Source organism: Osmerus mordax, chromosome 7 (genome assembly GCF_038355195.1).
Source record: "Osmerus mordax isolate fOsmMor3 chromosome 7, fOsmMor3.pri, whole genome shotgun sequence".
NCBI classification, from domain to species: domain Eukaryota; kingdom Metazoa; phylum Chordata; class Actinopteri; order Osmeriformes; family Osmeridae; genus Osmerus; species Osmerus mordax.
The window spans coordinates 8,738,851-8,751,465 of NC_090056.1; the positions used below are offsets into that span (position 1 = coordinate 8,738,851).

Here is a 12,615-nt window from a genome sequence, read left to right on the forward strand (position 1 = left end):
GACCTGGAGTAGCATGACACAGCAGGTCTCCCTAATCTCCCAGAGGGCCTTGCACGGTGGGAGGTCTCCTTGTGGAGTCATCCCCTAACTCTGAGCACCTCGATAATTACCCCCACGGCCACTGTTTCTTGCCCCCCCAACCCACCCCACCCCCCTCCCCCCATCATCATCCTTCCTCATCTCCTCCCTACCTCCCTCCATCCTCTCCCCAGGCTCAAGTCGGAAAGCTGGATGATGAAGTCTGGGCCATCATCTCTAACTTTTCCGATGGCCGTGGTCCCTTCACCCTTTCCTCCTCCTCATCCTCATCCTCCTCCTCCTCCTCTGGGGTGCCCAATCCATCCTCCAGATGGAATCTGCGCAATCTGACCCCTCCCTCCCCTCCGTCTGCTATCTTATCCTCTGTTAAGACAACCAGGCCCCGCCCCCCCTCCCTGGGCCCTGCCCCCCTCCAGCAGGTACCCAATCAGTACTCTGCCAGAATAACTCCTTAGGTATGGTTGTAGACTGTTATCTTGGTATTGTTTCTCACTCGTGTTCTTTCTGTCTGGCCTGGTCCTGCTGATTGTGACAGAGTCAACAGAGACACACCAAGAACACAGTGAGCCCCCCTAGGGGCCCCAGACCTGCAGATAACAGCAAGGTAGACTGGATGACTGACCGACTGGTTTGCTGACTGTCTGTACAACTGACTGACTGACTTCTGACTCAGACTAAATGAGATGACTGCATGTTCCCACCCTCGGCACACACACACTTACACACAGGAAACTGCCATCCTTTTTTTGTAATAACAGTAAAGAGGTTAATGGACAACTGAAGTTGTGAAATGATCCATACAGTTCAGTTAAAGTTTGACAGCATTAGCCGGTTCTGGAGATTACTTATGCATACAGTGCTGTATGTTGGTGGCCTTTTTTATTGACAAGAATGAGAGGAGATTGGGTTGGAGTGTTTACAGTAGTATGAGCACATACAGTAGCACATAGATAACACAGGGTGGCATTTTTCTTCAGTAAACACAGTTTACCAGGAGTGTACACTAATCGATGTACTCAAAGTCGTACTCTAAAGTAAATGTTGAAACAGCATGTTAATCATGTAGGCTATAATTTTACTGATGACTCTAAAACAAGTTTTTAACACGATCACCCTAAAAGTTCATCATTATCCTCACTGGAAAGTGTACAGTAGTTTTACTGTGTGACAAAGCATGTTGAGAAAGGATATTTGTTGCCACACTATCAGATATGTAAAGCCTCTCTCTGCTCTAGCCGACTCTGCCATGCTTGCATGCTTGCTACACTTTGCTCTCTCCGCTTCTCTCTTCTCATATCTCTCTGGCTCGCTCTCTGCTGTCTCTTTTTCCTTCTGCCCAGTACGCTCTGGTCTACAAAGGTTTCAGCTCACAGCCGGACGATGTTCTCTACTGGCAGCTCCCAGCGCAGTTTACAGGGGATAAGGTAACCATGCCAACCCAGACCCAGCCTCCTGCTGGCTGTGGGGCGTTCACCCTAACCTGTGGTGTCTTCATTCACTCCTCCTCTCCCCCCATCCTTCAGCCCCTTCATACACCCTTGTCCGACACTCCCCCTTCTCCAAAAACGTCACACCTTTCCATATTTCCATCCCACTTCCCCTCCCCTTCATCATACTACCCATCCATCCCCTCACTCCACTACCCCTCTATCCATATTACCACTCCATCACACTATCCCTCCATCCATCCACTCTCCCCCTGAGCTAACAGAACAGGGGGATATCTCAGTCATCTGAAGGAGGTCTGGAGGTCCTGTGTATTTAGGAGTCATTCATGCCCGTGGTTGAAGGTCAAGCATGACTCGTAGGACTGGGACCTGACCTAACCTCTTCTGCTATCCCCTAATGAATCAGGTTACATCCCTAAAGCTAGAATGAAGTCCAATATTTCCTTCTGTGCCTGTACTTCCTTCCACGAAGTTGCCAGTCTGATGCTTGATGTTGTGTTTGAGAGTGCTGTGTGTCTCGTCTCAGCAGTGTCAGAGTTCTCCTGTGGTTTGACCTCCCCCTTCCTCTCCCCCGTGCTCCAGGTGGGCTCGTACGGTGGGAAGCTCAAGTACACCATCTCCTACGTTCCTACCCCGGGCGCACGAGGATCCACGGTGGACGATGCCAATGTGCAGATCATCGTAAGCGCTCTGGAACACAGACACCCCTCCAGCTTAGTGTCAGTCGTGTACATGTTTCCAGTGCGCTCACATGTGATTGGTTGTTGCCGGCATCGCTTGCTCTAGGGAAATGACATCACGCTGGTCGCCAATCTACCGTGGCCCAGGACACTGGGCACCAGACAGTCTAATTCGTTTGAGGTGATCTTCAGAGAGGTACGAGATCTCCAGATTTTCAGGGGAGAACATAGTAGACCACGCTGACTCCTACTATAGAGACCAGTAACCTTTTAATGACAACACTAGCAATAACCCTGCTGCCCTTGTCCTGCAGGAACGCTGGAGTCGCCCTGACGGCATGCCTGCCACACGGGAGCACCTGATGATGGTCCTCGCCGACCTGGACGACATCCTGATCTCGGCCTCCTACTACACAGACATGCGCTCCTCCTCCATCTCTGACGTCAGCATGGAGGTGGCGGTACCCAACTATACCGGCCTGGCACAGGCCCTGGAGGTGGAGCAGTGTCGCTGCCTGCCCGGGTACCAAGGGCTCTCCTGCCAGGTAGGGGGCACCGTGGTGGGGGTGGGGGGGGGGGGGGGGGGGTCATGCCCTGGCACTGTGTGGATGGGTCCTACCTTTCATAGTCGTTCACTTTCACAGTCCCATCACGTTTCACAGTTCTATTTGATTTGTTTACATGATCGTATCCAGTAGCACATCACGTCAGGACTAACTCAGCTGTGGTACTGATAAATGAGAAGCTGGTGGTGACTGACTAACTAGTGAGTGATGATCCTCTCTCTCTCTGCCAGGACTGTGCCCCTGGGTACACCCGCACTGGAGGTGGCTTGTACCTGGGACACTGTGAGCTGTGCGAATGCAACGGTCACTCAGACTCCTGCCACCCTGAGTCTGGGATCTGCACGGTAGGAAACTCGACAAGGACTGGGAAAACATTTGTAGTCTTTCAATCTAGAAGAAAAATGAACATCATACTTTTACACTTTTGGCGTGGTTATATACCACTTCGGATAGCCAGGAATAGCAACTGTGACCCAATCATACTGTATATTTTAAAGTTGTTATGAGTAGAGAATCGGGTCAGTAAATGACGCCCCCTGATCCCACTCCAGAGCTGCTTACACAACACCAGAGGAGAGCTCTGTGAGCAGTGTGCCCCCGGGTTCTTTGGCGACCCCACCGCCGGCACCCCCGAGGACTGCCAGCCCTGCGCATGCCCACACACCGACCCTGACAACCAGTGAGTGGTGGCAGGACCACAACAAAGACCACACACACACATACTGTACACGCACCACTGTACAGTTGGTCTTCTGGTCAGTGCTCAATCGTTTGAATCAGACCGTTGTGTGTTTGGTTCGTTAGTTACTGCTGCCTTATTAGTGACGGTGGTGTCGTTCCCTTGCCAGGTTCTCTCCCACCTGTGAGAGTCTGGGTAACGGAGGCTACCAGTGCACAGCCTGTCAGCCTGGCTACACAGGCCAGTATTGTGAGCGGTAAGCTAACACACCCCTACCTTGACGCTCACACACACACACACACACAGCAGGGTTAGCTCGTCTGCCAGCCCACCCCAGGTACACCTGTTCTTCACACGCGACTCTGTTTAATGCCAACAGCTGTGCTGCTGGATACGTTGGCAACCCACAGGAGAGGGTGAAGTGTCGTCCAGTTAGCGACAGTAAGTCAACATGTCTAAACCCATCAAAGAGCTAGCAATACTGCTAATCCCTGTAGCTAATCGCGATGCCTTATCTGGTGATGTCACACACAATTTTGTTATTGACGATGGCTGCTTTTCCAGCTGCGGCCTCGTTGGTGGTGAAGGTGTACCCAGAGAAGGTCCAGGTGGCCCAGGGAGGCTCCGTCACCCTCAGGTGCCAGGTGTCTGGCTCCCCTCCTCATTACTACCAGTGGACCAGAGAGGATGGGCGCCCTGTGTCCCACAGCGCGGACACACGCAGACATGGTACTGTAATACTGAAGATAAGCTTATACTGTTCCTGGATATATGGTGTGTGTGTGTGTGTTTAACCTGCATGTCTTTGGCTATGTGTGTTTTTTTGTGTGCGTGTGTGTGTCCACACTGACACGTGTGTGTGTGTGTGTGTGTGTGTGTGTGTGTGCGTGCGTGTGTGTGTCATATAGGAGAGGAGCTGTACTTCCCCAGTGTCCAGCCCAGCGATGCAGGCGTCTACATCTGTATCTGCAGGGACCAGCGGTACACCAACACAAGCCACGCCGAGATCATCGTCACAAGTACGCCCTCAGAACCTCTGTGCTTCACCGTTCATGTAACCCTCGACAACTACAACCTCACTATGCAGTACGTCTGTGGGGTCAAAGGTAAACATGCCCCTGTGTTTCTCCAGCTGCGTCGTCCAAACCCATCGAGGTGTTCATCGAGGAACCTAAAGCCCAGAGTGTGCACGTGGGCTCAACAGTCAGCTTCATCTGCACAGCCAAGAGCAAGGTAACTGTGTCTTCTCCCTGCTGGTCTGGCCAGAGCCTGGAACAGATCGGGAGCTTCAGAAATGCACGTTTTGAACCCAGTAGCTGCAGAACCGAACACAGTGAAAGCCTTGGAAGAGCCCCGAAACCGAGTTCTGTTCAAACTTTGCCCAATGCCAAATCCCATTTTAACGGACTACTCCTTTGTTTATTCTGTGACTTAATGACTTCACAATGAAAGTATTGTTCTGCCTCTTTGTGTTTCCACTCAAGTTGTTTACTCAATTGATTTAGTCCATGTGGCTTCTTCCTAACTGTGTGTTCATCTTCCTGCAGTCCCCAGCGTACACCCTGGTCTGGACCCGCCAGGGCAATGGCAAGCTTCCCAACCGGGCCATGGATTTCAATGGCATCCTCACCATTCAGAACGTGCAGCCTGAGGACGCGGGCATCTACATGTGCACGGGCTCAAACATGTTCGCCATGGACGAGGGCACGGCCATCCTCTACGTGCCAGGTTGGTGATCCCAGGCGCCAGGCTGTCGCCCATCATCCACCACCACCACCCCCCCCTTCCCTCCCAGCTCCTGTCATTCCTCCTCCAACTCCCCCTCCTCTCCCTCGCTTTGAGTGGCCTTTCCTACATCTCCCATCAGGCACTGCTGGGATGTTTGTCTGTATTGGTCTGTTTTACCTGGATTATCTGCATGATTTGATCTTGCTCTGTCCTCCAGCCTTCCATCCCCCTCCTCTCGTTCAATCCTGATTCCTCACCCCTCCTACCTAAACGTGCTTGCTTACCCTCTCACACCCAAGCTTGCTTCTTCCATCTTTTATGTCAGTGATACCGTCCTCCTAACGCTTAATGCTCACTCTGTGTAAAATCTTTACTTTTCCTGGAATAATATACAGCTTGTGGGTGTTATGATCGCTGCTGGAATATAAGCTTTTCTAGTGATTAAACAGGGCTTTGGTGTCAGGGCTAGGTGTGCACTGCAACAACCATGGTGATTTTGTTGAATAACAATCAGTTACAAAAAATGATGAAAAGATTGCTCACAAATACTGTCTGTTATATTCTGATATATGGCAGTTTAGAGACAGCACATAGGAACCAACCAACCAAGCTAAAGTACAGGTAGCCCATTCACAGCACTGATCAGTGAGCTACCTGTACTGTAGCTGTCTGGGATTTACTGGTGACATTCTGTCTAATCTCTAGCTGTTGCTATGCTCACCTGGGGATTCATCGGTGGTGGTTTGGTTTCTTCTTAATCAATGGTACTGGCACTCCCAAGTGTTCTGCTAGCAGGGTGTGGGAGTGGTGTTTTATACCCTGGGAACCCTGGGGTTTCCCACTGAGCAGGAGAGGGGGATGAGATCCATGGGTGACACTGTGGCTGCCTAGTCACTCGGGACTGACTGACAATGAAAGAAGACTTAGTGTCTGTGTTGCACCACCAGTGAGGTACAACTGGAGCTGGAACCGTAGCGTCCACTGGTGTTATGTCCCCCCTCAAGCTTTCTCTCTGCTGTGACATCATCACACAGTGACAGACAGGAAACCTGTACAAACTACTGTTCTCATGAATGTTTCTATTAACATGTTAAATGGTGCTACCAGCCGTGCAGCAGGGTGAGCCTGTGGTTGAACTTAGTGAAGTTAGTATGTTATTGCTGCTGCTTCTAGCTTTGGACTTGATGGGTCCACAGCATGGGTAGCAAAGCTTTTGTTTGCTTTCTGGTTAGTGATTAGACTTTAGCATATTTCAAATTTGACTTGAAATCTGGATATGATATTGAATATTGGTCATATTAAATATACTGTCTGTTATAGGTTACCTGTTGCATTTATTTGTTAGTTGGCAAACTTTTTGAAATCAAGAGCACATCTTTGCTAACATATAATCTCATCAACATGTGTTGTTCAAATGTACAAATATTTTTTTTTAACTGTAGTTAGCTAGTGATTGATGTAAAAGAAATGGCACCAGAATGCTAATGCAGTTGACTGCAGAATAAAATGTCTATGTAGTCATTTAATGTGTGTTCTGTCAGTGCCTTTTAATGTTTAAAAAGTCTTGTTAAGCAGTTTATTTTTTATTTTGAATAAAACTAGAAAAAAATCATTTTGCAGTAGGAGAAAAATACATTATTCAACGATTTCTCTTTGACATTTGTTCATCATTCTAGCTAGTCATTTTATACTTGCTGAACCACTGTCCTAACAACAGAACCAAATTATGTTTAGATATTCAAAGGTGCTATTGTAAAGTTGTTCTAACTTGGTTCATTTCAATTACTTTAAGAATAACAAACAGATGTAATATACAAATATCACTATGTATTGTATTTATCATAACTGTGAAATGTGTGATGCTAAAGAGACATTTAATTAAAGCTGATGATCATGGATAAGTTGATGGGAATCTAACTTGAGTGAAACAGTTGTGAGGTAATTCAATTAGAAAGGGTTTTTGGAAACATTTAACAGATTTGTCTGGAGGAAAATACTGTAATATTGGCTGACTTAATGATAAATCTCCTTCTGCCAAAGCCTACATATTATTCAAACCACCAATGTCTAAACCACAAGCTGTATACGGTTGAAGTAGAATGGTTCAATGGAAGTAAAGTTTTTACGGCTGGTTTGTGCTACTAACATGCATGTCTCTGACTCTCAGTTTTTTGGCTTCATGTCCTGTGAGCTCTACCATGTCTCCCCATCCTTGTGTCATTGTGTTCTTGTCTCTGTTCTTGTCATCTGAAATAACCTGACTTTGAATCCACAGGATCACTAACACAGAAGACTGTTGGGCATTATATATTCTGCCAACAAATGTATCTGATTACAATCACTATTCCATCTAGTGTCTACCCATTGTGTGGATCTACAACATGGCGATATGTGTCATTATAGATCGTCATCAGAGTCCTAATCCTGTACTGGGTATGGAAGCACAAAGTCACACAGCCAAGGGCCATGTGTCACACCCCCACCCCCAAATACCTAACAGTATTGTCCCAGACATTAGACTACTTAACTGTTAACACAGTTATTGGGGTATTTTTCTATTTACGCATCCACAGGTACAGTATGTGTGTGTGTGTGTGTGTGAATTCAGAAACTCTGAATCTGATGGTACCCTCCCATAATGAGAAAGAAATACAACCATGTACAGAAGGCTATGCCTGTAAAAGAGGGGGATCCTACAGTATGTACATATAATAGATTTTTATAGATAGTTTTTAGCTGACACTTTTACCCACAGCGACATGTAGAGGGGGTTTTGTAGAAATGTACAGAAAGGGGGAAGGGGGCAATATGGACGGTACAGTACAGTTTGTTCTCCTCATTAGGCTTATAACTTCAAATCTGTATGCATTCATTATGGGAATCCAGTACAAATTGAATTCAAGTTTAGCACCTTGCAGATTATTCTGTTGTGGTATGTTGTGTTTGGTGCATTGTGGGCCATTGCGTGCACCAAGTCAGTCCCCACAAGGATGGATGGCAGAGCCGGTACTCTGGAGGGAGGTGTGGTCGGGCAGACCCTGTGGAAGGAATACTGGGGGAAGCCAATCCCAGGATCCCACCGTTTCCCTGGAAACTCACCTGTCAGTTTGCCTGTCCCCTCCCCTCCCACCCCTCCCCCATCTCCAGAGGCCTCACAGACTCAGATGTTTTACACAGCCTATGAAATGTTTGAAGGACATAGAACGCGTAAGTCCGCATGGCCACCTCTCCCTGGGACCCTGGAGGCCCCTCCCTCTCCTCTCTGTCACTCACGCATGACCTCTTCTTCCTTGGCATGGACTCAGAAGCCTGGAGATGCCCATGTACATTACCCTGCCCAGCAGCTACACACACACAGCAACACACGTATACACTCAGTACACACCAAACACTTCTGAAATACTGGATAGGATACAAACAAATCCTTTTATTATATGTATAATAATCCATACATTTTGTTAGAAGGTGTCTTCAAATATACTGTAGACTTCTGCTACTATTCTTGATGTAGCTAAGTAGTAGGTTGGTTAATTAGTTTTCATAGTATTTTTAAAGGCACAGTGTATGTAAATAATAAGACCACATGATACTTATACGATGCACAACCCTGGTTGTGATTCCCTGACTAGCCTGTCAGAGTGTCCAGGTGTACATGAGCATCTCCAGGTTCTCCTGGTTCTCCTGGTTCTCAGGGCCCTGCAGCAGTGCATGCTCCTTCATGTGGAAGACTCCTCTCCGATGTTGACTTCAGTACCAGCCCACTCCAACACCAGTCCCTCAGAAAACCCTCAAGCCACCTAGTTCTTCACTCACACATAACACCATGGACGTCACCACACCCATGGTGCTCCTGGAGGTTCTCAACACACAGAGAGAGGAGACCCCACACTTTCCTTCACCTGCTTCTGCTTGGTCCTCCCAGACAAAGGTCATGTCTCTGGGTGCTTCAAACATCATACTGTGGTTCATCCATCCATCACCACCACCATGGCTGCATGCCACAACTCCAGATGGCAGGCAGACCATCTCCATCATCTTGTTCACCTTCACCCTGAAACAAACCTCAGCTCATGTAGTGAATGGGTTAGAATGTAGAAGTGGTGGTACTAGCTGGTGTATATTGACAAGCTAGTGTGTTGTTGAGTAGAGTGCCTGACAAGGATTTAAGTTCAACTGAGCCAAGTCACTACATCATGATAACCTCTAGGGTTTATCATGTTACCTTGAATAACATGGGGCTTTCCAAAGAGTTACTAAACTCAAGCCCAAAGACTTTGTGTTTAGAAAACTGAACTTGCAAAATATATTTCCATGTGGTAACATCTTACACATACTGTACAGCATCTTACACAATGCTTTATAGCGTACAAAGTCCAGATCTATCAGGCCTGTCTAGGAAGTCCATCTAAGGGTCAGTGAGTCCCAGACTGGAGCTTATCTCCCAGCTTAGATAGTCTACTCATCCTCCCTGGCCACTGAAAGAGGGCTTTCTTTGGCTCTGTCTCCTGGGGATCATATGGGATTGAATGTGGGGCTCAGCGGCTAACCAAGCTGGCAGAGGGCAGTGTGGCCAGAGACCTTGCCAAGGCCCGCCTGCCACCTCTCATCTGGCCTGTGGACTGTGAGGGACCCAGGCTGCCAAGGGGTTGGGGTGTGGATGCATCACCCTCCACAGTCCCATGACCCTCCCTGCTGTCCCTGCTACACCCTTCCATTAGTCTGCCTTGAGACAGCGTAACGACACTGCTGATGAATCAGGGGCCTTGTATGATACATTTTCAGGCCAGAACGAACCTTAAGTAGTAGTAGGAAGTACATTTACGGTGTAGTATCTTCTCCATACACTATGTGGAGTGTCATTTGTACTGCACTTCCCACAAAAGTATACATTTGAGATTAGCTATGTGTACTTATGTGTACTTGTTATATATGGAGGACAGTTTTCAGGTAAGTCCAGGGCCCAACAAACTGAGGTCTCAGATCTCAGATGTCCCTTGTCCTCTGCTGGCTGCAGTGTGCCACTCTGTCCTCAGCACACACCCACAAGAGTCTCCTCTGTGTGAGCCGTGATGACCCCCGTCTCTCTCCCTGCAGCGTCGGAGGGTGCTCAGCCAGTGGCCACAGTCACCCCCCCTGTGTTGACCGTGCAGCTAGGTGGCCAAGCAGTGTTCCGCTGCACTGTCACAGGGAACCCCACTCCTGCCATTGAGTGGATCGGTAAGGGATTGTCAACAAAACATGACGCCAAAAGGTGTTTGCCTACACTAGTAGCTCCAGTGCTCAAATCCCGTCCTGATAAGTTACTGAAAAGAGAAACTTGTGCTAGGAGGTCCCGGGAACAGGTTGAGCCACAACGCCGTGGTGCGTGGAGGAGTTCTCACCTTCACCAACGTGGAGCGCTCTGACGAGGGCGAGTACACCTGCAAGGCCCTGAACACGCACGGAGAGCACACGGCCAGGGCCTTCCTCTACCTGCAGAGTACATCTGCTCCTACAGGTCAGCACTCTCTCCCCAGGGCCCCAACAGCTTCTCTGTACGGTCCCTGACTCTCTGCATGTGTGTGTTGCCAGGTGCCAGTCTGCCCCAGGTCCAGGTGAGCCCCCAGAGGGTGGATATCCATGAAGGGGAGACCCTGAGGCTGTACTGCAGGGCAGTAGGCGCACCCAGCCCCGCCCTCACCTGGAGGAAACAGGGAGGAACGCTCCCCCCGCAGGTGAGAGGAGTCACTGTGATGGCCTGAACAAAATGAATAGCTTCAAAGCAGCTCAGATGAGCCTGTGGTTCACATTGAACTGTACAGTCGTTGTGGAACTGTGGAACAATTGTGAGGGTTGTGTTGGTAACGGAACAATTGTGAGGGTTGTGTTGGTGACGGAATATGGCTGAACAGTATTTTGATCATGCTCTCTTTATTTTGTTTTTTCTTCCTTTGTTTCCTCCCTTTTTCATCCCACCCTGTTCCCTTGACGTTTTGCTCAGGCCATTCCTTCTCACGGTTTCCATCAGTTTAAAAGCAACAGTCTCGATGTGTTACAGAGACGTATTGACGAGCTGCAGGTCTGTCCATCTGTCCTCTGTCCGTATGTCTAGTCTCTACCTCCCACCTGTTGTCCTCTACTGACCTCGCCTCAACATGCTGTCCACTAAACGCATGCTCTCATGTCACCGCCAAGTCATTAACTACAAGCAAATAGCTGCTTTCTCTGTTCCATTAGAGCTAGTGTGGTGTTCGTGGCCTAAGAAACATAGCTTATTGTTGTTGTATCCATGAGGCTGGTTTTCTTATGGTATGGTCTAGACTAGTTGCCTTTGATGTTATAAATGTTCCATCATCCTCCATTCTCTAATCGGTCTGTCCACATCAAACCATCCCTCACATATTTGTTTTTCCCCTTAAACCAACAATTGACTCTCTCCATTCTGTTCACTGTATTGACACGACTAAACCAAGGTATGTCCGACATAGTTTTGCCCGTGCCCTGTGCCAGTGCAGCCCTCTGTCCCCCTAAGGGGTTAGCCTCAGTCCCTCGGCACCGCGTGTCTTCTACGCCACGGCCGAGGGTGCTGGGTGTCGGGGGGGCTCTTTAGTTCCGCCCCAGAGAGCTCCTGCGTTGTGTCAGCTTTTCCCAGGGGGAGCCGGGCTCTGCCGTGCGGCCACGCAGAAATACTGTGTGCTCTGGCAAACGGGTTTGCTTTGAAAACTCGTCAAAGGGTTCAGACACACATTGAGCCCGGGTCCGCCGCAGTTTAGCCCCCACCCTCACGGTTGACTGGGCCCCAGCTAAGCAGCTTTGTCGACGGAGGCCACACCCTGCCTTCCCCCCTCCCCCCGGATACTGTAAGCCCTGACCCGAGACCACGCCTCTCCTAGACTCCCTCTCCAAGTGTGTGCTACTGTAGACCATGCTGACCATGTGTCACAGCAGACCATCCCAAACAGACTCTCTCTCTCTCTCTCGCACACACACGCAGAAACACACACACATATACATGAGCTGAAATCAGTTCTAGCCGTTTAGGGATGCTGTGGGGGGGATGGGATGATGCTGTGACTGGTAGCAAGAAGTACCAGTCTGAGAACCTAGCTGGTAGTGGTTCCATTCACTGCTGCAGAAAGAGCTGCTTCACATTGCTTGCTATGTGATCCACGTCTTATATGTCTCAACTCCCTAACTGTACCCAGTCTTGTCATTTTAAAATCCTCATCCGCTAGTATTTACGTACTTCTCCAAGACATTGTCTGTAGTTTTGCTAGTTTATTAGAAGTGTTAATATTCACCAATGATCATAACTTGCTTTCACGTCTAACAGACTTAACCATATAAATCACTGTAGTAATGTTGACGGAACAAGTCAACATTGATCTCCCTTCCAGCGATGAATCATTTCAAATCTTCGCAATACCTCCAAAAAACACATAGTAATGTAGTCAGCGCACAAACAGCACTGCATAACAATGTCCCGTGAGCTGAAG

At 48.6% G+C, this 12,615-nt stretch overlaps 1 protein-coding gene across 7 annotated transcripts in view; it reads left to right on the forward strand.

Annotated features, from left to right (window-relative positions):
* The window catches only part of hspg2 (heparan sulfate proteoglycan 2), a 78,029-nt gene that overhangs the window by 48,756 nt on the left and 16,658 nt on the right, over positions 1–12,615 (forward strand). For 5 of the 7 annotated variants that reach the window (XM_067239858.1, XM_067239857.1, XM_067239852.1 and 2 more), the window contains exons 34-49: positions 2,070–2,168; positions 2,274–2,363; positions 2,482–2,712; positions 2,964–3,077; positions 3,285–3,412; positions 3,582–3,668; positions 3,792–3,853; positions 3,977–4,141; positions 4,321–4,431; positions 4,545–4,645; positions 4,960–5,140; positions 8,288–8,347; positions 10,235–10,357; positions 10,467–10,637; positions 10,712–10,854; positions 11,121–11,198. In XM_067239858.1, coding sequence (XP_067095959.1) covers positions 2,070–2,168; positions 2,274–2,363; positions 2,482–2,712; positions 2,964–3,077; positions 3,285–3,412; positions 3,582–3,668; positions 3,792–3,853; positions 3,977–4,141; positions 4,321–4,431; positions 4,545–4,645; positions 4,960–5,140; positions 8,288–8,347; positions 10,235–10,357; positions 10,467–10,637; positions 10,712–10,854; positions 11,121–11,198 — 1,944 coding nt within the window. The remainder of the gene's footprint in view (positions 1–2,069; positions 2,169–2,273; positions 2,364–2,481; positions 2,713–2,963; positions 3,078–3,284; positions 3,413–3,581; positions 3,669–3,791; positions 3,854–3,976; positions 4,142–4,320; positions 4,432–4,544; positions 4,646–4,959; positions 5,141–8,287; positions 8,348–10,234; positions 10,358–10,466; positions 10,638–10,711; positions 10,855–11,120; positions 11,199–12,615) is intronic. The other 2 variants (XM_067239856.1, XM_067239855.1) reach the window with 2 other exon arrangements.